Below are 26,188 nucleotides of genomic sequence, written 5' to 3' on the forward strand. Positions count from 1 at the left end.
TGCTCATAAATTCCTACTATACATGCCTTAAAAGTCACTTCAGACGTATTATTTTTACCCCACCTAAGACACTACACGGATATGTGCAAAATATTATGTATTCTCCATGCCCCAATAGATTTGCAGACTGGACGTATTTAACTTCTCCGAGAGCTGTTCACTAATGAACCGTGATCTGTCGTAACATAAACGTGTTGCTTCAATAACCACGCAACATACTGATTTTTAACGTCAAATCTGTTCTGCGGTTGAACTCGTTTCCTTCTAGCTTGCTCTTTTTGTGACTGTGACGCGTGATGTGATACATGTGTTACTTCTACACATCTTGTAATACCTGGCCCAAGGCCACTAAGTATTGATCCTACTGTTCTAAGTTCTAGGGGACTGATGACCTTAGAAGTTAAGTCCCATAGTGCTCAGAGCCATTTGAACCATTTTAGGCACCTCCATTACGCGACCGTGAATTGTCATGAGGAACAAGGATAGTCAAACATTTTTACCAGCGGCCAAAGTTTGTGTCCCTGTTAGTAGCAAAATTTTTAACCGCCCACCTGTTCCGCCGCAATGGTGAATTATAGTTAGGGAGTAACTTTACTTTATAAAATTTAGGAAGCAAAATTACAGCAAGATACAGTATATCACAATAATTACAAACAATATGCATTGCGTCAAAATTTTATGGCATCTAATGAAAAAGCTTTCAAAACTCTTAACGCCTTCTGCCCACTACGAAAGCAGGAACGCCCACTAGTGGGCGGTAGGAAACAGGGTAATTACCACTGATAAAGAAGGAAACACGTGACAGTTACGTTATGTGTGCTACTGAAAGCAGGCGAAACCGCTGAGCAGACGGCACACATGGCTGCGGACACTATTTTCCAGGCATCTTTGCGAGCTCACTGTGCGCTCAAAACTAAAAACAAACACGTGAGGTGGTGACAGGAATACTAGAGACACTGCGCAATGCATCTGCGCTGAGCTTTAACGGACTTTCACTACCGTTTTAATTTTGTGAGCGATCAGAGGTTGGAACAAAATAGCTCTTGTAAGTAGCGAAATTATTTTTTTATATCTGTCTCTTTTTCATTTGATTACCCCTTATATATTATGTCATCAGTTTTCGTATTTTGGTTTTGCTTATATATGAAACTAGTCGTTATGCAGTGTAAAAATTAAAATAATTAAAGAAATTACATTCTTATCTGAACGTGATAATAAGCATGTCTATTTGTAATTGAATGAGACACATCCATGTCACGGACTGCGCGTCTCCACCCGACGGAAGTTCAAGTCTTCCCTCGGGCATGGGTGTGTGTATGTGTTGTTCTTAGCTTAAGTTAGTTTTAGTAGTGCGTTTAAGGGAACCTATGACCTCAGTAGTTTGGTCCATTAGCAATTCATACACATTTGAACATTGTGAGACACATCCAGGCTACAACATTACCGGATGGAGATAGCGGCACAGTGAGCATAATTGGCACTGACCTCCCTGGAGAAAGAGAACTGCAGGTCCAGCGGTATGGGCAGCTTCTGCAGGCCCATCTTCTTCACCAGCGCCGCCACGTGCTCCAGCACTGCATCCACGTACGCGTTAGCGTTGAAAGACAGCGAGAGAGCGCGGGCCCTGTGGTGGACCAGGTTAGTGTATTAAGACTGCCCGTGAAAATTCTTCCTCCGCCATTATGATTTATCAACAGTAATTAATACATTAACGATACATATTCTGATTTTTCTTACCATTTCTGCTTGTTACACTTACGAAAAAAATTAAAACACCAAGAAGGAACTGTGCGACGTAAACGAAAGTTGGTAGGCTGTTTCTACATTTGAAAGATTACATCTATACAAATTTAACGCCAGTCGCATTAGAGTTGTTTTAATAGCGCAGCTATGAGGATGCAAATCAAGTTTGCTTTTAATACACGCTGCAACAGTCGTGAGCATTGAGACTGGACGTGGAGAGTTGACGTTTGTCAAGAATACCTCTGTGGCGACGGAGATGACATTATAAACAATGAATTTGAACGAGGTGGTGTAATAGGGTTACGAGTTCCTTCTGCTACATAGCAGAAAGACCTGGCTGGAATGTGGCCCTGTACGTGATTGCTGGCAGCGATGGTCACGAGAATGTACTGTAGCAAGAAGACCGGGCTCCGGGGGGCCATCCTGTTCGTCGTATGGATTTGGCGCATCGTACTGCATCTGCAGCAGTAATATGAGCAGCAGTTGGCACCATAGTGACACAATGAACTGTTACAAATCGGTTACTTCAAGGACAGCTCCGAGCCACACTCCCTGCAGCGTGCATTCCTCTGAGCCCAAACGACAACCACCTGCGACTTCAGTGGTGTCACTGGAGGGCAGGGTGGACGTCTGTTGTGTTTTATGATGAAAGCTGTTTCTGTATCGGTGCCTGTGATGGCCGTGTGTTGGTTGGAACGAGACCAGTTGAGGACCTACAACCAACCCGTCTTCGTGCTAGACATGCTGGACCTACACCTGGAGTTATCCTCTGAGGTGCAATTTCGCCTGACAGCAGGAGAAATCCCGTCGTTATTCCACGCACCCTGGCTGTAAATTTTTACGTTAGTCTCTTGATTCGACTTGTTGTGCTACAGTTCATGAAGAGCATCCAAGGGGGTCTTTTGCAACAGGATAAAAGTTCGCCCAAATACCGCTGTTGTAACCCAACATGCTCTACAGATTGTCGACATTTTGCTCGCTCGATCAGCAGGTCTGTCTCCAGTCGAACTCATAGGGGACTTCATTCGATAACAACCCCAGTGCCTTCCACAAACAGCATTAGTCGTCCGTGTATTGACCGACCAAGTGCACCTGGCACGGAACTCCATCTCACAAACTGGCATCCGGCACTTGTACAATATAATGCATGCACGTTTGCGTGCTTTCATTAAACATTCTAGCGAATACACCGGTTATTAGTGTACCAGCATCTGACGTTTGCAATGGCTTATCTTGTGCTTATGTTAACCCGTAAACTTGCAATGTTAATCACTTAAATATATTAACTAGGGAAGTACATTCTCGAAGTCTCATTACTCTACAATAACTATTTTTTGGTGATGCGATTATTTTTCTATCAATGTATTTTGGATATAGTTCAGTATCATATCACAAATTACACAGAAATAGGACGGTCTTTCAACAGTACATTATTTGTTTGACCTTGAAAACACGACGAGTTGTGCGCAAGCATTACAAAGAACATATTACAAATTTACTCTTATATTACTCCTTTCCGTGCAATGCATTGTCTTGCAAGATATGGAGGTAATACAAAGATCGCATCCGCCAATTTTGCTATTGAAACAGGTTGCTGTTAGTTTTCATTGTTTTAATGCGGTTTATGCTAAGTAAATGTAACTATAACGGTCCCACGTCTGGTTTAAGAACGTAATGTACTGAGAATGAATATGTATGTACTTACAGACGAATATTTACATGATTCATAAGAAGATGGTGCGTCTAACATTTATTTTTTTTTCACTTAGTTTCTCTTGTAGAGACGGGAAGAGAGTACGGTGACAGAAACTTAGAAGAGCGATTTCCTGACAATAGATTACCCTGTCACATGTGGGAAATAAGCTAAATAATAAGAAACTTCACTAAGCTGAGGGAAGAACCACGGACCTCGAGATGCTCGAGCTTACTAACAATAACAACGCAGTGCAAGTCTTTCAAGGACGTCACGTCGGCGTCTTGCGTGTCTCTGGGCCAAGGCCACGCAGCGTACTCACAATGGGAGGCCACGACGTTGGGATCACGGACTTACTTTAAGCCTTATACACCTTAAGCAGGCCATTAAAACAACATAATGTGCAAGTAGAAGGTGCACTAGTCTGGGGATCCCGAGAAACTTGCAAGAGAAGTTTTACGCTTCTATTATGCCTCTGATGTACTTATGTGACGGTACCAGCCTTGAGAAGTCATTATGATCAAGTTGTTAGCGTTCGCGTGTGGCAAGACCGTCTTTGGCGAGGCCGCAATTCGAATCACTGTACCAATTTTTAATCTATATTTTATCTGTTGCTGGTCACCTTATTTAATTTATATGATAATTAAGAAGTAATGTTCTCTGACTATTTACTGTTTGTAATTAATGTTTCAAGGACGGTGGACAGACTTGGAAAGCCAAAGTCAAACCTCGGTAAATAATGATGCGAATGACGTTATTCACAATCAGTAATACAGTAACTCACAATATGCCAGACCACAAGAGTAACGTAGAATTACTCGTCGGATTTTTCCTCCACATCACACGTTGCAGGATGGTATTTGTCGTACAGACATGGGAAACATAAATTAAAATATGACGCAAATACTTCATGAAAATACAGGTGCTTTTTCATTTCATTACCTCTCGAACTTCATATAAATTAAATGATGTGTCCAATGGTGAAAAAAGTTGATTAATAATCAAGTTTGAGCGGGAGTTGAACCGTCGTCTCATTCACGCTCGTCTTTCGAAGCTCAATCGCTAGGAAAGCATTTCCATCCAAGTTTAAAAAGGATCTCATAGATTTACTAATACGTCCCATTCTTGATTATGGTGATCCTATTCTCCAAGAACTTTGTTATGAGAGCTCACGCCGGCTGTAACTGACGATGAATGCTTATGTGCGATGCATTCATGACGTACGCTACTTCGACTATATCACTCCTGCCAGGGGACTGTGACGTGGCTACGTCCCGATAAGCGCAGAGATTATCACATCCTCTGTTTGCTCTATCGCTTTCTCAATCGTTGCACTCTCTCTTATTTGTCTTCAACCCACACAACTGTGTAAACGGCACAGCAGAAATACTCGTTCTCAACAAAGTAGAGTCGTCTCTGTACCACTACATAACACTGCCATGTCCTCTAAATCATTTTAGGTATCAGAAACACGACTATGGAACGACATTCCTCATGGTACCAGAGGTATGAAATTCCTTTCCTACTTCAAAAGAAAGGTAACGGTCCACCTATCATAATAGCTATATCTTCTACAGGGTGGTCCATTGATAGTGACCAGGCCAAATATCTCACGAAATAAGCATCAAATGAAAAAAGAACGAAACTCGTCTAGCTTGAAGGGGAAAACCAGATGGCGCTATGGTTGGCCCGCTAAATGGCACTGCCATAGCTCAAACGGATATCAATTACGTTTTTTTAAATAGCAACACACATTTTTATTACATATTCATGCAGTAGATAAAGAAATATGAATGTTTTAGTTGGACCACTTTTTTCGCTTTGTGATAGATGGCACTGTAATAGTCACAAACGTATAAGTACGTGGTATCACGTAACATTCCGCCAGTGTGGACGCTATTTGCTTTGTGATACATTAGCCGTGTTAAAATGGACCGTTTACCAATTGCGGAAAAGGTCGATATCGTGTTAATGTATGGCTATTGTGATGAAAATGCCCAACGGGCGTGTGCTATGTATGCTGCTCGGCATCCTGGAGGACAACATCCAAGTGTCCGGACCGTTCGCCGGATAGTTAAGTTATTTAAGGAAACAGGAAGCGTTCAGCCACATGTCAAACGTCAACCACGCCCTGCAACAAATGATGATGCCCAAGTAGGTGTTTTAGCTGCCGTCGCGGCTAATCCCCACATCGGTAGCAGACAGATTGCGCGAGAATCGGGAATCTCAAAAACGTCGGTGTTGAGAATGCTTCATCAACATCGATTGCACCCGTACCACATTTCTATGCACCAGGAATTGCATGGCGACGACTTTGAACATCGTGTAAAGTTCTGACACTGGGCACGAGAGAAATTACAGGACGATGACCGATTTTTTGCAAGCGTTCTATTTAGCGACGAAGCGTCATTCATCGATAGCGGTAACGTAAACCGGCATAATATGCACTATTGGGCAACGGAAAATCCACGATGGCTGCGACAAGTGGAACATCAGCGACCCTGGCGGGTTAATGCATGGTGCGGCAATGTCGGAGGAAGGATAATTGGACCCCATTTCATCGATGGCAATCTAAATGGTGCAATGTATGCTGAGTTCCTACGTAATGTTCTACCGATGTTACTACAAGATGTTTCACTGCATGACAGAATAGCGATGTACTTCCAACGTGATGGATGTCCGGCACATAGCTCGCGTGCGGTTGAAGCGGTATTGAATAGCATATTTCATGACAGGTGGATTGGTCGTCGAAGCACCATAGGATGGCCCGCACGTCTACCGGGTATGACGTCCCCGGATTTCTTTCTGTGGGGAAAGTTGAAGGATATTTGCTATCGTGATCCACCCACAACGCCTGACAACATGCGTCAGCGCATTGTCAATGCGTGTGCGAACATTACGGGAGGCGAACTACTCGCTGTTGAGAGGAATGTCGTTACACGAATTGCCAAATGCATTGAGTTTGACGGACATCATTTTGAGCATTTATTGCATTAATGTGGTATTTACAAGTAATCACGCTGTGACAGCATGCGTTCTCAGAAATGATAAGTTCACAAAGGTACATGTATCACATTGGAACAACCGAAATAAAATGTTCAAACGTACCTACGTTCTGTATTTTAATTCAAAAAACCTGCCTGTTACCAGCTGTTCGTCTAAAATTGTGAGCCATATGTTTGTGACTATTACTGTGCCATTTATCACAAAGCGAAAAAAGTTGTCCAACTAAAACATTCATATTTCTCTACCTATTACACGAATATGTAATAGAAATGGAGGTTGCTATTAAAAAAACGCAGTTGATATCCGTTCGACCTATGGCAGCGTCATCTAGCGGGTCAACCATAGGGCCCTCTGGTTTCCCCCTTCAAGCTACACAAGTTTCGTTCTTTGTAGTTTTTTTTTGTTTGTCGCTTATTTCGTGAGATATTTGTCCCGGTCACGATCAATGGACCACCCTGTATATATCTGTATATACCCTGTATATATCTTTCGCGCCATTTTTCGCTCCCCCTTGTCTCTCTTAAGAAACATTGTCATTTGCGTTTTAATCTTCTCCTCTTTCATTAGTCCTTCCACTTCTGGCACTAAACACGGCTTCAAATACTCTAAAGCAACCAATGCTTCTTAGTGAACGCTACTAGGGGCGACCAATAATTGAGTTTCCCTATTTTATAAAAATAAATTACACAAAATTTGTCCTATAAAAATAAGTTTCTTGAAATTATGTGATGTTTCTGTTGCTAATCTACGAAGTCACCATGGTTTCCAAGCTTTTTTGGTAATGCTACCTAAGTCTTCGAAATCAGTGTTGTGCTTCAGCTCTGGTCCTACGCTCGTCACCAGCTGTTCACTGTTGATGTGACTTCAAACCGCGCTGGCGTGCTTACCCACAGGATGACCATTGAGTTGGGGGAAAATGGGAAAATCATTTGTGGCAAGACCTGGTGAAAATGGAGGATGCGGGAACACTTCCCAGCTGAACCTTCCAAGCTCTGCCTGGGCCATTCGAGATTTATGAGACCAAGCACCGCCATAAAGGAAGAGAACTTTACGGGACAAAATCCCTGGACATTTTCTTTTGATGTCAGTTTGCAGATTCTTCAAGACATTACAGTACCAACCTTCATTCATTGTAGTTTTGCGAGGCAGGTAATGAACGAGCAAAATCCCCTGACTGTCCCTGCCGAATGTGTGACATTTACCACTTTTGGGGCACTTTGGCCACGTTTATTCCACACTATGCGCTGACGATTTGTCTCAAGAGTTGAATGATTGACGCAGGACTGATCTCCATTGACAGTCCATTTGAATAGCAGATCTCCCCCTCTCTGAAGCATTTCCACAAACATTCTGACCGAATTCATCCGTTGCTGTTTGTGAAAACGTGACTCATCTTGTAAGGATTTTGCGGAGTGAAGATGGATTGTCAGGATGTTTGCGGTGCTGAACGTCCAATTGAAGCCCCAGCAGGTAGCCGCGTAAGGATATTTTCAGTGGTGACGCGACCATCTTCCTCCACGATATTGCGAAATGAAGTAGTGGCATCACTATATGTCGCTATAGTGGGCCTCCCTGTGCGCTGTTCGTCATGCACATCTTCGTGCCATTTCACAATCTGTAAATCCCAGCGTCGAACCATTTGAATGCTCACACAGCCATCCCATAGAGAGTGGTTAACTGCCGATGGATTGACGACAGTAGATCAGTGAATAGTTCCAGAATGAGAAATTTCACTCTGCCGCGGAGTGTGCGCTGATATGAAACTTCCTGGCAGATTAAAACTGTGTGCCGGACCAAGACTCGAACTCGGGACCTTTGCATTTGCCTTCTCATTCACGAAACATCCACCAGGCTGTGGCTATGCCATGTCTCCGCAATATCAGGAGTGCTAGTTCTGCATGGTCCGCAGGAGAGCTTCTGCAAAGTTTGGATGGTAGGAGACGAGGTACTGGCAGAAGTAAAGCTGTGAGGACAGGGCGTAAGTCGTGCTTGGGTGGCTCAAGGGTAGAGCACTTGCCCGCGAAAGGCAAAGGTCGTGAGTTCGAGTCTCGGTCCGGCACGCAGTTTTAATCTGCCAGGAAGTCTCAATGAATAGTTGTTTTGCTGTAAAAAAGAAGAGCGCAGCTCACAAGCGGGCAAGCTATCTGGTGGTAGCTCCATGCTAGCTGGCAGCATACTGGCGAGATACTCCCGTATGCATCGTAGTCCGGTGTGAGTGTTATCAACACATACCTCCTGAACTCATCAGTCCTCACATGTCACCCTCAGTATATTTTGCAGAGGAACAGCACAGGGAAACGACTCCCTTATTATTATCATTATTATTACTACTATTATTAATGCAAATTATTATTACTGTGGTCGTTATGGATTTCTTTAGTGTGGTTTGTTTTCGATAAGATTTACGATTATGACTCAAGGTTCTAATAAGATCAGGCTAAATAAGCAACCAATAACTAAATGAAATAAATATTATTGCTCGCTTTGGTTGAGATCCGGGAAATGGCTCGTGAATAAGGGATCGATGGGTTCAGGAGGGCCATATAGATTTCAGCGGCCGCAGGCGATAGAGCCCTAGAGGAAAGAAATACTATTCCCTCTACCGTGCAGGACTGTACACGTCACATCACGTACCGGTACACTATGTGATCAAATGTATCCGAACACCCCAAAACATACGTTTTTCATATTAGGTGCATTTTGCTGCCACCTACTGGTAGGTACTCCATATCAGCGACCTCAGAAATCATTAGACACTAGTGAAGAATTGGGCGCTCCGCGGAACTCACAGACTTCGAATGTGGTCAGGTGATTGGGTGTCACTTGTGTCATACGTCTGCACGCCAGATTTCCACATTTCTAAACATCCCTAGGTCCACTGTTTCCGATGTGGTAGAAAGTGGTAACGTAAAGGGACAGGTACAGCACAAAAGCGTAAAAGCCGACCTAGTCTGTTGATTGACAGAGACCGCCGACAGTGATGAGGGTTGTAATGTGTAATAGGCAGAGATCTATCCGAGCCATCACGCAGGAATTCCAAACTGCATCAGGATCCACTGCAAGTACTATGACAGTCAGGCGGGAGGAGGCGAGAAAACTTGGATTTCATGGTCGAGCGGCTGGTCATAAGCCACGCATCACGCCAGTAAATGCCAAACCACGTCTCGGTTGGTGTAAGAAGTGTAAACATTTTAAGATTGAACACAGGAAAAACGTTGTGTGTAGTGAAGAATCACGGTACACAATGTGCGATCCGATGGCAGGGTGCGGGTATGGCGAATGCCCGGCGAACGTCATCCGTCAGCGCGTGTGGTGCCAACAGTAAAATCGGAGGCGGTGGTGTTATAGTGTGGTCGTGTTTTTCATGGGGGGAGGGAGTCCTACACCCCTTGTTGTTTTGCGTGACACTATCACAGCACAAGCCTAGATTGATGTTTTAAGCACCTTCTTGCTTCCCACTGTTGAAGAGCAATTCGGGAATGGCGATTGCATATTTCATCACGATCGACCACCTGTTCATAATGCACGGCCTGTGGTGAAGTGGTTATACGACAATAACATCCCTGTAATGGACTGGCCTGCACAGAGTCATGACGTGAATCCTACAGAACACTTTTGGGATGTTTCAGAATGCCGACTTAGTGCCCGGCCTCACCGAGCGACATCAATACTTCTCCTCAATGCAGCACTCCGTGAAGAGAATGGGCTGCCATTCTCCAAGAAACATTCCAGCACCTGATTGAACGTATGCCTGGGAGAGTTGAAGCTGTCATCAAGGCTAAGGGTTTGCCAACACCATATTGAATTCCAGCATTACCGATGGAGGGCACCACGAACTCGTAAGTCATTTGCAGCCAGGTGTCCGGGTACTTTTGATGACATAGCGTATCTCGAAACAGGTCTTACGAGTGCCTGCAGCCTTCTCCAACGGACAGCGATTAACCATTTCAGAAAAGTTTAATAATTCTGATCTGCGTCTTTAAATGTATGCAAGTTCTCGATAGCTCTCACAAAATCGAGACCTTTAGAGGGCATCTTTCCAATTAAATGTTGATTTTCCGTGGGCCCTGCACGGAACTGAGCGTTCGCAAAGCGTGGCGGACAAGCCGGCTAGTGTGACGTCACGCGTTCATTGCAGGGCCCGTGTGTCTCACTTCACCGACGTACCTTGACGTCTGGAGCGCAGCGGACTTTCGGAATGGCGACCAGTTTCAATGAGTGAGAGGCACTCCCAGTGCCAACAGTGGACACACCCTATCGCTATTTCTTTTGGAATAACGACCTGGTGCCATTCCTGTGTCCAGTGTTTCTGCCTGGCGTACCACCACCGGTGCCATTCCCTCTGCTGCCACGTCAATGGCAGCACCAGTTGATACCTGTTTCTGCTTCGGTAGCAAAGCGGTCAGCGCTGCGGATGGCTACGCAAAGAGGTCCGGATTAGATTCCTGGCGGAGTTGGAAATTTTCTCCACTAGGGGACTGGGTGTTGTATGTTCCTTTCGGTCGTATCATCATAACTGACATCACACGAGTATGAATGGTCACGGCCCGAAATACAATAAATCAAAAATAAATTTGCCTTGCTGAATATCCTTGGTGCTCCTTGCTTACGGCACTGTCCGCGTGGTTGCTTGTCTCGCAGCAAACAATCACTTTGCCTCAAGGTACAAACATTAGGTCTGTTCTCTAGGATGATGATCATGCAAGGAATTTGAAATCCTGCGTGATGTAGAGTATGGTCGTTCTGAATCAATCGATTCTATATTCACAGTATCAGGCATCTTATCGCAGAACCCTTAACTCAGTCACGATGGCTCGTTCCTGAAGTTGTAGAATTGCTGGTATGTGTCTCTCCCTCTTACACGAGACATAATATGTTCTCACAAACAACCAATATTCAAATGATGTTTTTCAATAAGGAATGTGGAGAATTTCCTGTCGTCAAATACAGGCTGTACCAAAAGTCCCAGTTGGCCCTATCTAATTCTGTACTAGTAGTATTTTATTGTTGTAGGTGATATTGATTTGTGAGAAGAATGGCTGATGAATCCAATTACACTTTGGAACAACGAATCGTCATGAGTACCTGGGTTCAGAGTTACGTCACACTGGGAAAACACTGATAGAGATTCGAAATGGTTTCACCACCAGACTTACTATGGCAACACCACCGAAATCAACAATATTACTTTGGGAGAAGAAGCTGTTTGAAATTCGTTCCACAAAAAACAGACCACGCTTTGGAAGACCAAGAAGAAGAGCAGACACCTGTGCGGATGTTGCAGCATGCTGGACTGAGTGACCAAGACTCGGAGAATCTGACGCCTGTTCGCGGTTGCTGGAGGCGACGGTTTGTTGTCATACGACTGTACGCTGCCATTTTGAGTTTGTTCCAGTGCTACCGATCACGACACTTAGGCATCCGGGTTGGCCACTATATGTATTCGGTTGTAGAAGAATAATAATTTATATCATACACTTTCTGACTACCAGACCGTAGGGGGAGGAATTTGATTAAATAACAAATATTCAAGCAGTATACCCCGAAATAAGTTCGCGACATGCGGTTGTCAATATTTCGCCGTCGGGTAGCTACCAACAGCTCGACTCCAGCTGGATAGTATTGTGGATCAACAGTCTCTCCGCCACTCAGCGTTTCGCTTACTTTTCTTCGTTTCACTGTTGTTATCATCGGTGGTAATGCAAACACCCTAAGTGGTCTGCAGGACACATCGACATTTGAGTCATCGTCCATACGTTCGAGAATAGTGAAACACATTGAAACAGACCAGTGTTGATTTCTGCTGAGATCCGAACAAATAACAATTAGAATGACAAAACTGTGAAAGATGTTCAAAATGTGAATATTTATTTGATAGGCATTAGCAGATATCTGTAAAACAGATGAATGTCAGTATTTAATCTAGAGTACTACATTACAGAATACGCATCAACTTTATTCACATTACTTAATAGCAATATTCAAGCCCCGTTTAAAACAGTTAGAGTAGGAAATCACTCTTCCAAAATAATTCTCCTTACCTGTTAAATATACAGCGAAAATTTTTTATCAATGAAGTTTGTGGAAAATGCATTACGTATTTGGATTGTCTTCATTGGATTTTACTTCACAGTTGTGATGGAAGGTATTTTTATACCTACTACCAAAAAGCCGCTAACAGACTATTTTGCTGCAACAAATTTGAGCTTTTTCGTGATCATCTGGCAGAATTTAAATCTCAAAGTGTCCATTTATACACCACGGTTAAGTTAATTGTAAAGTATGTTGAATACGTAATTAATGCTGTGAAACTTGGAGACTTAGATCTGCCAGAAGATGATGAAATAGTCGAAACTAACTGCAGTAAAATAAATTTTAATATCAGCGTTTTGGCGAGAAACGTAATAATTTATTTGATTTATCCCATCAGGAAAGAGCGTAGGCACATAGAGGAAATACTGGGCAGTGGAGTGCTTGCATTCATTTCAGATGAGAGTTTCCAGTACTTGGTTCCCTTCATTTTATTACTTCGTTCCCGGCAGTCCCTGCATGGACCGCTCCATCCAGGAGCCAGATTTCATTACCGTTGAAAATTCACTGTCAGTGGAATGCCGTTGAATATTTAGAAAAAAGAAACAATAAACGCATTTCATCATAGCGTTATGAATGACCGAAGAAAATGTTTTCATGAAATTTACTTAATTAATTAATGTGTAGCCGCTGCGTTTGCTGATACGTTTTTATTTAGTAGCACGACTGGTTTTATGATTTTTTTTTATTGAAATAACTTTCTAGTGGATGTTAAAATTCTAGTTGGTGAAACAACATCAATAACTAGCGTCAGAGCAGTTTTTAACAGAGAAAACACATTGAATCCATCACCTGAAGCCGGAAACAGTCTTGTCGTCACGAAGGAACAACTCCCGCAGAGAGAATTTGTCCAGAATGGCATCGAACTGGCTCTGTAGCTGCCTGTTCAGCCAGCTTTGAAGGCGTGACTTCAGTTTGGTTACCAGCTCCGAGTCTGCAACGGAGAAGTATATCAAGACAGATTCTTATGGCACATACACCATTTCGCCATTTTTTGCCCTTTATATTGTGTTAGTTCCATTAATATTATCAACGTTTAGACAGCTTCAAATTCCTTCTAGTTGCTTGCAATTGCTCAGTCGTTAACTTCTATGATTAAGGTAGCGTCCTCTTCTTCGGTACTAAGTAATTTCTCGATGCTTCTGCAGATGGAAATGAGTAAACCACGTGTGGATCAGGCTAGGGGATCAGTGATAACAAGAGTTTTATGTGTTGAGCCTGTTATTTCGATCCATTAATCGCACACTCTGTGGAATGACTCCAATCCCCCATGCTCTAAAAATAGTATACACTACCAATCTGGCGTTATTATATTAGGATATGTTTTAAATAGATTGTATTAAACGTTTTCTCCGAAAAATATTTTGAGCAATTAGTTCAGGAGCCAGCAGAGTTGCAATTGCTTGAAAAATATACTTGACCTGTTATAAACAAATAATTCTGAGTAAATAGGAAGTGCTATGGCGGATGCAGCTGTCAATGACCACAAGGTCGTTGTAGCGAGACTGACTACCGCAACATCCAAATCCACCAAAATTAACGGCAATATATCTATTTTAAAAAAGCGGATAAAAATTCTCTTGGCGGATTCCTAAGAGACAGTGTTCAATAGTTCCCAACTATTTAAGATTAGATTGTGTAGATTAGATGTGGATTCAGTTGAAAGAAATAGTAATAAAAGATGATACTCATCTCCTTGGTACACAAAACAGGTCAGAACTCTGTTACAGAGGCAAAGAAAAAAGCATACCAATTTAAAAGAACACAAAATCTCCGAAATTGGCGAATTTTTATTGACGCTCGAAACCTAACATGGACGTCAGTGCAAGATGCTTCTAATAGTTTCCACAACGAACCTATGTCTCGAAGTCTGACAGACAACACAACGAGACTCTAGTGTATATAAAGTACAAGAGTTGCCATCCACAATCAATAACTAAAATGTAAATACTGATGATAATATCAGCGATAGCACCACTCAGCAACAGTTACGCTGAGATAATAAATGTCATGGCACGTCTCATAACGTCGTGTCGAATCTCCTCCTGTCCTGCGTAGCACAGCGCTTCGACGTGGCGTAGACAACAAGTCGGTGGAAGTCCCATGCAGAAATACTGAGCCATGCTGCTTCTAAAGCCGTCAATAACTAAGAAAGTTCAGCCGGTGCAGGATTTTGTGCACGAACTGACCTCTCAATAATGTCCCATAAATGTTCGATGGGATTAATGTTGGGAGATCCGGTTGGAAAAATCATTCGTTCGCATTGTCCAGATTGTTCTTCAAACCAGTCGCGAACAGCTGTGGTCTGGTGACACGGTGCCTTGTCATCCATTATAATTTCATCGTTGTTTGGGAACATCAAGTCTATGGTCAGCTGGAAATGGTCTCCAGGTAACCGAACATACCATTTCCGTTTAATGATCGGTTTAGCTTGACCATAGCACCCAGTTCATCCATGTAAACAAACACAGCCCTGTCCATTGTGGAGACACCATCAGCTTGCACAGTGCATTGCTGGCAACTTGGGTCCGTGACTTCGTGGGGTCTGTGGTCAGTCGAACACTACCATCAGCTTTTACCAACTGAGATCTGAGCTCATTAGACTAGGTCACGATTGGCCAGTCGTCTAGGGTCAAACTGATATGGTCACGAAACCAGGAGAGCCGCTGCAGGCGATATCGTGCTGTTAGAAAATGCAACGTCGGTCGTCTGCTACCATAGCCAATTCAGACCAAATTTCTCCGCACTGCTGTAACGGATATTTTCGTTGCACGTTCCACATTGATTTCCGTGGTTATTTTACACAGTGTTACTTGTCTATTAGCACTGATAATTCTATAAAAACGCCGCTGCTCTCGGACATTAAGTGAAGGACATCGGCCACGGCGTTGTTCGCGGTGATGGGTAATGCTTGGAATTTGGATTCTCGGCACGTTCTTGACACAATGGATCTCGGAACAGTGAATTCTCTAACGATTTTCGAAATGGAACGTTCCATGCGACTAGCTCCAGCTATCATTCTGCTTTAAGAGTCTGTTAATTCCTGTCGTTCGGCCATAATAACATCGAAAAGATTTCCACGCGAATCACGTTAGTATAAGTAACAGCTCCGCCAATGCAATCACTTTTATAACTCGCGTACGCTGTACTACGCTATCTCTATATATGGATATCGCTATCGCATTACTGTGACCTCACTGTATTAAACACAGTTTTCCCAAATTCCTTATCGAAAGAAGACGAAGTAAGTATTCTGGAATTAAAATCAGGAGCTGCTGCTAACGTGGGTAACTTAGCAGATAGCCTAGGTGTAACAAAGCAACTTAAAGTACTTAACGAAAGAAATTCTTCCGGTCATGGCTCTGAGCACTATGGGACTTAACATCTTAGGTCATCAGTCCCCTAGAACTTAGAACTACTTAAACCTAACTAACCTAAAGACATCACACACATCCATGCCTGAGGCAGGATTCGAACCTGCGACCATAGCAGTCCTGCGGTTCCGAACTGCAGCGCCTAGAACCGCACGGCAACCGCGGCCGGCTCTTCCGGTCATAACACATCCCAATAAAGTTCATTTCAGAATATGTTGATACAATACCTTCATACGTAGCAATCATATGCAACCACTTGCTCGACAGAAGATCTATAGTAGAAGACTGTAAAGATTCCCAGGTCACACTAATATTCAAGTAAGGAAATAACGGTAAACAGCTGAACTGCAAAAATTGTCATTTCTGTGAAACGCAGCTCTTTTTTCTCGCGAAGTAATGAGTACTATCGACAGCGGATCTCAAATTGATTGCTTGTTTCTAGATATCCAGAAGGCGTTTGTCACCGGTACTCACAAGAGACTTCTAATGAAACTGCGCGACTATGGAGTATTCAGTTTTCACAAAGGTCATAGTACGTAGTAATCGACGGAAAATCATCGAGTAAAACCGAAGCGATATCCGGCGTTGCCCAAGAATTTGTTGTAGGGCCTCTGCTGTTTCTAATATGCATGATCGATTTAGAAGACATTCTGTCTGCAGATGATGCTATTATTTACCGTTTAGTAAAGTCACCAGAAAATCAAAACCAATCGGAAAATTACTTATACACGTAATCTGTACACTGAGGTGAAAAAAATCACGGGATAGCGTTATGCACATATAGAGATGGCGGAAGTATCGATCAGACAAGGTTTAAAAGGCCATGCATTGATGGAACTGTTTTTTTGCACTCAAGAGACTCATGTGATTAAGGTTTCCGACGTGATTGTGGCCGAACGACGTGAATTAATAGACTTTGAACAGGAATGATAGTTGGAACTATACGCATGGTACATTAGATTTTGAATATTATTAGGGAATGTAATATTCCGAGATCCACAATGTCAAGAATGCGCAGAGAACACCAAATTTCAGGAATTACTTCTCATTGCTGACAACGCAGTGACCGACGGTCTTCGCTTAACATCCGAGAGCAGCGGCGTTTGCATAGAGTTGTCTGTGCTAACAGACAGGGACGCGGAAATTAATGTGGGACGTACGAAGATGTATCCGTTAGGACATTGAGGCGACATTTGGCCTTAATGAACTGCGGCATCAGACAATTGTTGCTGTCTTTGTTAACAGCAAGATTTCGCCTGAAGCCCCTCTCCTGGGCTCATGATCATATCAATCGGACCCCATATGACTGGAAAACCCAGGCCTACTCAGTTGAGTCCCGGTTTCAAGTGGTAAGAGCTAATGGTAGGGTTCGAGTGCGGCGCAGATCCCGCGAAGGCAAGAAGGCAAGTTGTCAACAAGGCACTGTGCAAGCTGGTGGTGGGTCCACAATGGTTTGGGCTGTGTTTACATGGAATTGACTGGCTGCTCTAGTCAAAGTGAACCGATCATTGACTGGAAATGGTTACTTTCGGCTACTTGAAGACGACTTGTTCGGCTACTTCGCGAAATTTTGCAGGCATTTATGGACTTCATGTTTTTAAGTAACTATGAAATTTTTATGGATGACACTCCGCCATGTCACCGGGTCATAGCTGTTCGCGATTGGTTTGAAGAACATTCTCGATAAATCGAGCAAACGATTTGGTTACCCAGATCGGCCGACATAAATGCTATCGAACATTTATAGAACAAATTCGAGAGGTCAGTTCGTGGACAAAATCCTGCACTGGTAATCCTTTCACAATTGTGGACGGCAGGTGTCTTCCAACGACTTGTTGAGTACATGCGACGCCGAGTTGCTGCACTACATCGGACAAAAGGAGTTCCGACATGATATTAGGAGGTATCCCATGACTTTCGTCATCTCGTATATGTATGGTGCGAAAAGTGGCAATTGTCTCTCAATGAGGATAAGTTGTGAGGTCATCCAAGAGTGCAAAAACAAAAAAAAAAACAAAAAGAAAAATCCCTTAAATTTCGGTTACATGATAAATCACACAAATTTAAAGGTTGTTAGTTAGACTAAATATCCTGAAATTTCAGTTACGATAATGTAAATTTTAATGATCACATAGATAACGTAGTGAGAAAGGAAAACTAAGATTTACGTTTTACTGTCAGAACGCATGGAACATGCAACAGATCTAGTAAAGAGACTACCTTGTTTTTTTGTCTGCTAGAGAATTGCTGTACTGCATGGGAGCTTTACTACATAGGTTTGACGGAGGACATCGAAAAAATTGAAAGGAGGGCATCTCGTTTTGTATTATTGCGAAATAGGGGGGAGAGAGTCATGGATGTTATAAGCCAGGTGGGATGGCAATCATTAAGATAAAGACGTTTTCGTTGCACAGGATCTCCTTATGAAGTTTCAATCACCAACTTTCTTCTCTGAAAGAGAAAATATCTTACTGACGCCAACATACATAGGGGGAAATGATCGTCTGAATTAAATAAGAGAAATCAGAGTTTGTGCAGAAAGATTTAAACGTTCATTTTCCACACGGTAGAGCCATAGTCTTAAGGTGGTTGTGCAAAGTCCGCAAGTGTGAAATGCAGAATAATCATGTAGATGTAGATCTAAAGATAGTTACTACTGAAGTAAGTCCGATAATCTGACAATTTTTGTGTTTATGCACTACAAATAAAGAATTGGAGGTGTCTCTCAGTCAGTACTCACCAAATAATTTTGTTGAAATCTGAGTGCTTTCACTGGGTGTGTCGCTTTCCACCTGAAACAATAATTTGACAGCGTACAGACTATAAATTTCAGGAACAATCGTAAATATAGCGGAAAGCAGAAATAAGCTTCGTAATAATTTTTTCAATTGTTTCTTTTTTTGCCTTCATCACTAAAAAGCTAGTATGAATCTTTATTTAGCTACAATTAGTTTCGACTACTTCAGAACTATCTGGCTGGCTCTTAGCCTCAATTTACACCTTTACCAATAAGCGCAAAGTACATAACACACGTAATTAATTTGTGGAAGCAAGTGGGCCTCGTGTGTGACACATCATGCACCAGTTGGTGTGCTGGATGAGAACTACAAGTGTAACGAGGAACGTCACTAATGCACTGAGAAAAGTGCTGGTTTACTCACTGTCACTGCAGTATGCACGGGCGAGTATTCAATGTCGTAGTTCTGCGAGCGTAAGTTGTCGCCGTCCACCTTGAGACCAATGCGCCCTTTGAATCCAATCGACCGCAAGGACACCCTGTTACAACAACACAAACGTCGTCACATACACATATTTTGTATACTATTGTGTTTACGAACATATATAACATTTTTTAACAAAACTGTATCTCGTTCCTGTGCCTAGCCTTACTGGTAACCATTTGTTGAGGTTTTACCACGGGGACTTTTTATAATTAAGCACATACAATTTCAAATCTGTCACTGTAGCACGCTGAATGTTTCTGTGTCTTGTACAAACACACCATCAAATATATTTTCATATGAAGAGAGGCACTTTTCTTTGGTCAAACCAAAACTAGTCTTAACACTGAAATTCAGCTAATTTAGAAGATACTGCCGGTACGCACGTTGCATGTTCCGAAATCGCTGCACCTAGAGAATTCCATTGTATCTAAGCAAACACTAAACAGGAACAACATTGGATTCTGCGTTAAATACATTCATGATTATTCTGCAGGTTCTGTTTTCGATAATTTTTCACTTCACCCGTATTCTTCGACAGAAATGTGTCATCACATGTACGAGAGATCAGTCGTAATACATACGAAGTATGTGTAAAATATTCGACAGGGCGTTTTACTACAAGCATCGTTCTAAAATGGTTGAAAACAACCTTTGGAACTCGTTTATAGGTACTTAATACCAGGCTAGGCGTAAGTGGAATTAAATGTCGATGTAACTTCTAAGAATTCAGAGGAAGCAATTTGTGAAGTGTGATGGTTAACTCCATATTCCGCAAGTTTTAGTACTACGGCAAGCATTGGAATTTAAAGTCGTGTTCTCAAAATCACAGTAATATCGTGTTCTTTTGACAAGCATCACTGACGCTCTCAATGTCTGTGGTATTGAGATAATCCGCAACTTTCCTAACGCTTTGTAGAATGGTTACTAGTCTCCACGAAGACGCAGTATGGCATCAATCTGAGTACGAAAATCAACAGATGTCGCCGTCCTGGAAGGAAAACTGTGCTTTTGCTGTCAACGATGTGATTTGCTTGAGTAGTCATTTCTTTTTTCAATTGATCAGTGACCATGTTACAGAGCTTCCTAACTTTCTACACGGTAATTTCTTGGGTTGCTAGAAGCACTCCTATTAGTCACCTTCGTTGCATTAGTGTGCTACGTCTATGCATTTGACGTGGGTGTACTCGTTCGCAAGGTACAGTTTCAACCGTAGTGTGTTGACTACCAATCTTTTATCTGCGTACACTTGACTTCCTAGCGTAAATTAATTTGCGATATTTGGGAGCAAACGGGAACTCTTTGTGACAATCGATCCGGTGGTCTAACCGAAAGTCGACGTCACCAGATGAAATCCGAAATGAAATGATCTCAGATATCAGTGTCACTTATCGTTTTTTATGTTCTAATACGCGCAGATTAGTGAAGAAGATTTGGCAAGTTATTTAATCAATCAGGTGAAACACGTTTCTCAGTCTGTTAATCAAATAACTTCTTTCAAATTCAGATACTTTTCCAATGAAAAAAGAATAAACTTTTCTGATCACTTTATGTACACAGAATTTAAGTATGTGTTCATTTTGCGAAGAACGCTTCTTTTGCAGAATGTCATCTAGATTCATTTAAATTTTAAGTGGTAGGTGGGTAGCATAACATGTGTTTGGTTTTTGTGTTGCCCAGGAACCTCATTTGCACAGAAAATGTTTTACTACTGGCACATTTTGCGCCCTAGCTATCATTTGCGATAAGTTAAAACTGTGTGTCGGCAGAGGACTCGAATGTGCACAGCTGCCTTTGCCTTCAGTGGACTTTGCTCTACTATTTAAGTCACTCGAGAGCTCGGCTTGTTGTAGGCCAATGAGGATGCTCCATACTAGCATCTGGAAGAGTATGGCTACTAAAGGCAAGTGTCTGGGCTCGAGTCCTGACCGACATACAGTTTTAACTTACCACAAACGATGACATAACCTCGTTTGTGTTTATTTTCGATTCTTAATATTTACGTCGAAAGACTGGTGGTTCCACTTAGACCCTAAACGTTATGATTTATCAAAATAATGGTAACATAACAAGTATTGCTTGCCAGTTAGTCCATCGTAATAATTTCACCGTTGTTTGAAACATAAGACAATGTGAATTACTTTGAAACAAGCGTGATTTTCTGTGGGCGCATTCATTAGCGGGAAAAAAGGAAGGAGACACTCTACCCGAAAGTCCCGCGGCTGAAGGCAGGCAGCATCCTGAGGATGGGGTGCGACACAATGGAGTAGTTGCCCGCGATGGCGATGGTGCCGATGCTGCCTTCGACGACCATGTTGAGGAACGGCAGGTCCACTTTGCACGACGTCACGTTGAGAATTGGTGTCGATATGATCTCAATACCGTTCAGCTCCCTGAAACAGGATGGTCTCTGCAGCAGACATCGCGAAGAAAGCTGAGCGAAAGTCTAGTGAGGGGTCTAGCGCATGTTCCATTACCTATGCACTTGTTATCAAAACCATGTTGTCGCGTTTCAGGCATGGCTCATCTCCAGTATGCATGTCAAAAACTACACGACAGTTGTCAAAATGACTCTAAGCATTATATGACTTAACATCTGAGGTCATCAGTCCAATAGACTTAGAACTACTTAAACCTTTAAACCTAAATAACCTAAGGGCATCACACACATCCATGTCCTAGTCAGGATTCGAACCTGTGACCGCAGCTCGGTCCCGGACTGAAGCGCCTAGAACCGCTCGGCCACAGCGGCCGGCACAGTTGTCAAAAGCACAAATTACAAATGACATTTTAAATACAAACCTAGACATGATCATAGACATCCAAGTTTACATACCAAGAAACCAATACAATACACAGTACCTTGTCAAGTGCCGGCCGCGGTGGTCTAGCGGTTCTAGGCGCTCAGTCCGGTACCGCGCCACTGCTACGGTCGCAGGTTCGAATCCTGCCTCCGGCAGTGATGTCCTTAGGTTAGTTAGGTTTAAGTAGTTCTAAGTTCTAGGGGACTGATGACCACAGATGTTAAGTCCCATAGTGCTCAGAGCCATTTGAACCATTTGAAACTTGTCAAGTGATAACTCCACTTATACACATTCAGTTGAAATGATACTTTGTAATAATTTTGTTTTTGATGCATAAATTTGGTTGTCTATGAATTTGAGTAGGTTTGTACTTAATATGGACATGTAATTTGTGCTTGCATTACAATTGTAAACTTCTGGAAATTGGAAGTTTGTGGTAAGATCCTATGGGACCAAATTACTGAGGCCATTGGTCCCTAATCTGTCACACTACGTAATCTAGCTTAAACTTACTTACGCTAAGGACAACACACGCACCCATATCGGAGGGAGGACTCGAACGTCCGACTGGGAGAGCCGCGCGAACCGTGACAGTACGCCCAAGACCGCGCGGCTACCCCGAGTGGACTAATCTTCCGTTTGACAGATATTCTGATAATGGTTTTTCCTGAAGAGCGTCGCCTAAGTTTTTACAACATGTGAACTCTTGTTACTTAGCGACCTGAAGCAGTGTTAATGTAATTGTGTAATAGTCACAGGCATTCTTTTACCTCATATTAAGCTATATAAGGATCTGAATAGCTAATATTACAGTTTATGGCTAACGTACAGAAACTGATAACATTCTCAGAGTAGTGCCCTCCCTTTCTTGGCACATAGTCTGACAATTTACAAGGAAATCAGAAATTTGATAATGTGGAATGAAGCTAACATGACCTTTATAGCAACACCTCTGACGATGAATACTAGCTTTTAACATGAGAAACACCTTTACTAAACGCAATATTGATTTTAATTTTGATTTTATCTATGATTAGGTGAAAGTGCGTCAATACCCTCCCGGAAATACAGTTATTGTACTAACATATTTATGATGCTGAAGACACTTATTTCTTCTGCTACGCAAAAAATTGTGTGTTGGTGTTGTATGTGGTTGAGCCAGACTTGTTGAAGATTCATTCAATATTTTTATGTAATTACGTACTGTTCATAAAGGTCATGATCAGGATTTATAACAATGAGTGGAGCGGGAACAAGCTGACCACAAGAGCGTCAAGGAATGTAACCAACAACGAACTGAAATAGGACATTTGTGAAATCTAAAGTATTCATATATTTAGCAGCTACTTACACCGACGTTTCCTTAGTAGGCTGGAAGAAGATGTCCTTGAGGATAGCCTGCAGGGATCTAAAGGCGGGCACGGGTGGCATAGTCTTGGACGCCTGTAGTAAATACAGAAACAAAAACCTGTCATTGTCCCACCTCAAGAAGTGAAAACACCTCACTAATCATGATGTTAATCGAAACATTTTCTACTTATTACCATGAATTTTCTGACTAAGTAACCAGAGAAATAAAATATGTGTTACGTAGTGCAGTATTATTGTTCATACAGATCGACAACTTGTTTTATCTATTTTTACCCACACAAAATGGACAATAAGGAAATACATTTCTCTAGAATGCATCAAAATTTAAACTGGTTTCAGTTTTAAAATAAAGCGTTTTTTTTTATTTGCTCTTGCTGAACCTATGAGACAAACTATTTGACGGATATCCATTGTACTAGTACAGGTATTCAGTATTCTGTCTAGTAATACTAGTGAAGCCAAGTGGAATGACTACTTCTGCAAGAATTCTTCAACAACGATGTTACTAAATGAATCAAACTAATATGAATATTTCAATCATGACTATTTCTGTATTTTAAGTGTATACATAAGAGACAATAGCACTTACGTCAATAATGTGAGCGTTAAAGCGCGGCTCAGCACTCTTCAGAGCTGTCTTCAAGGGCTCTTCAATAGCTGCGAACAGAAGTCCAACGTGATACTATGAGTGAAATTGCCGAAACTCAAGCCGTATAGTCATTTATATTGCTCTAAATGTAAATGTTCCGAGGTCTTCACTAACAACCAACGAGAGTGATAACATGGGGTGAAAAGAACACTATTTAATCTGGACGTAGGGTGACAATAATAAATTTATAAGGAAGCAGTAACAGACAAGTGTGTTGGTGTTTGCATGTAAACTACCAGTTAAGAACTTGTTTTCTATCGCATGGTTTAATGAAACTACCGAAATGGGACGGTGGCAGATTTAGGAAAACCTACGTCACAGGATTCCGTTCACATTCGTATGCAACAACTCTATTTACGATTTAAAAAACCCTTCTGTGTTGTTTAACCTATACTTACCATATAAATAGAAGACTGTATCCTCACATGGCATTAAATTCAATACTTTGAATCTGATACTATATTTAAAACGCAAAAACTGAATACATAAGTTTTAAAAAACGGGAGATTTGGACAAAACTTATAATTATACCATTGATTCGGATCTTTGCAACGAGAACGTCTACTTTCACGAAGTGCAGTTAGCTTTACTCATGAACAAATTACTGATCTGTTTCAAATAAACATTATTTAACGTTAATGGCTTGCGACCTGTGCTAAAGACATTTATCATCACTTAGATGAAAAGTATGCAATGCTTGAAGAATTTAGATTCACTGTAAGTGTTAACTTTCTGAGACGCCACATTTCATCTTACCAGATCTCGAACAGAAACATAGCAATTTCATTACAAAAATTATTTTGAGGAGATACTTTCAATGATTTATAATTCTGTAAAAATAGAACTCTACAAATTACAGGAATAAGTTAGCATTAAAAAGGAGCTACTTCGTTTCATAGATTGGATCTATGAAAAAATTGAAGCATATTGCAATATCTGAAGAATTTCGATTCACTAAAATGGATTTGCTTTCCGAGACGCCACATTTCATCTTATCAGGTCTCGAACAAAAACACAGCATGTTCATTAAAAAAATTGTTTTGTGGACATAATTTCAGTGATTTACAATTGTGTAAAAATAGAACTCTACACATTACGGGAGTAAGTTAGCATTAAAAAAACAGCTACTTTTTTCATATAATGGATCCATAGAATAATTTCAATTAGAATGTATTTGGTTTCCAGGATGTACACGATAATTTCCGATTCATACTGCAACGAGTGCCACTTCTAAATGAAATGTACCGTTATCTACTAAATGAACCACCTCATTCCCCGTGAAGGTGTGATACTGAAATGTGAAATTCATAATTGACTGCGCGTGATACGTCCTGAAAGATGAAACATTATGAAACAGAACAAGATATAATCAGCAATTAGGTAACGTACGTTACAGCGACATACCTAGGAAGGAGCCTTGTTGCTTGGTTGGCATGGCGACGGTGTTCCCTGCCAGAAACAGCAACAGCACAGCAGGGATGGTTCGCATGATGTCGGCTGCGCAGAACACCAACGCTCTGCGTAATCTCTGCAAACAGAGTAACCAAGTACCCAGATTTTACGTGAGGCTGGAGATGGAAAAGATTTAGACTGCTAAAATGCTCTGATAAAAAAGTGGGGAGTATTGAAATTTTGGATGTCAACATTTTAATTTTCTTCCTTGAAAGGTGTACAAGTCATTGTGTTATAACCAGTACTTACAAAGATAAGTATCGTTTTGGGCGCTCGTGGCACCATTACGGACAACGTCGCTTTTACTGCCTGTAATTATTATTATTACTATTATTATTATTAACACATGCACAAATTCATCGGCACAGCCTCCTTTAGCGTACTATGTACAGTGCCTCCCCAGTGCTTCGCTCACACGTGGGTGGTCTGCGAGCTACCCACCTCCGGACGCTCTAACTTCTTCAGCGAGCTCTAAACATACCTGTCACACAAACGTCTTTAAATGTGGATGTAGGCGGACTTCAAATAGCACGAGTTCCGATGTCAAGTATGAATGTTCCAAAAATCCGTATTTAAAGTGCCTGTGTTTACCTGATTCGCCTTCGTGCTATAAAATGACTTGTTTCATTCATTACCTGCATTGTTCTCAAGTATTTTTTCATTACATCGTTGCTAAAGGCTAACAAGACATTTTGAAGTTATTTTGTTAGCAATAAGAAATCAATCAATGCTCACAATTTCATTTGAATCACGGGAAACAAGAGACACCATCTTTCCGCCAGATG

The 26,188-nt window shown here is 41.8% G+C and overlaps 1 protein-coding gene across 1 annotated transcript in view; it reads right to left on the reverse strand.

The window, feature by feature from the left end:
* Positions 1-25,440, reverse strand: part of LOC124546785 — a 34,749-nt gene extending 9,309 nt beyond the window's left edge. Inside the window, exons 1-8 of the mRNA XM_047125066.1 lie at positions 25,356-25,440; positions 23,892-23,959; positions 23,283-23,374; positions 21,335-21,520; positions 19,068-19,182; positions 18,647-18,698; positions 13,325-13,466; positions 1,486-1,624 (exon numbers count right to left, since the gene is read on the reverse strand). Coding sequence (XP_046981022.1) covers positions 1,486-1,624; positions 13,325-13,466; positions 18,647-18,698; positions 19,068-19,182; positions 21,335-21,520; positions 23,283-23,374; positions 23,892-23,959; positions 25,356-25,440 — 879 coding nt within the window. The remainder of the gene's footprint in view (positions 1-1,485; positions 1,625-13,324; positions 13,467-18,646; positions 18,699-19,067; positions 19,183-21,334; positions 21,521-23,282; positions 23,375-23,891; positions 23,960-25,355) is intronic.
* Between the last annotated feature and the right edge of the window lie 748 nt (positions 25,441-26,188).

Source organism: Schistocerca americana, chromosome 1, assembly GCF_021461395.2.
Source record: "Schistocerca americana isolate TAMUIC-IGC-003095 chromosome 1, iqSchAmer2.1, whole genome shotgun sequence".
Taxonomy (NCBI): Eukaryota; Metazoa; Arthropoda; class Insecta; order Orthoptera; family Acrididae; genus Schistocerca; species Schistocerca americana.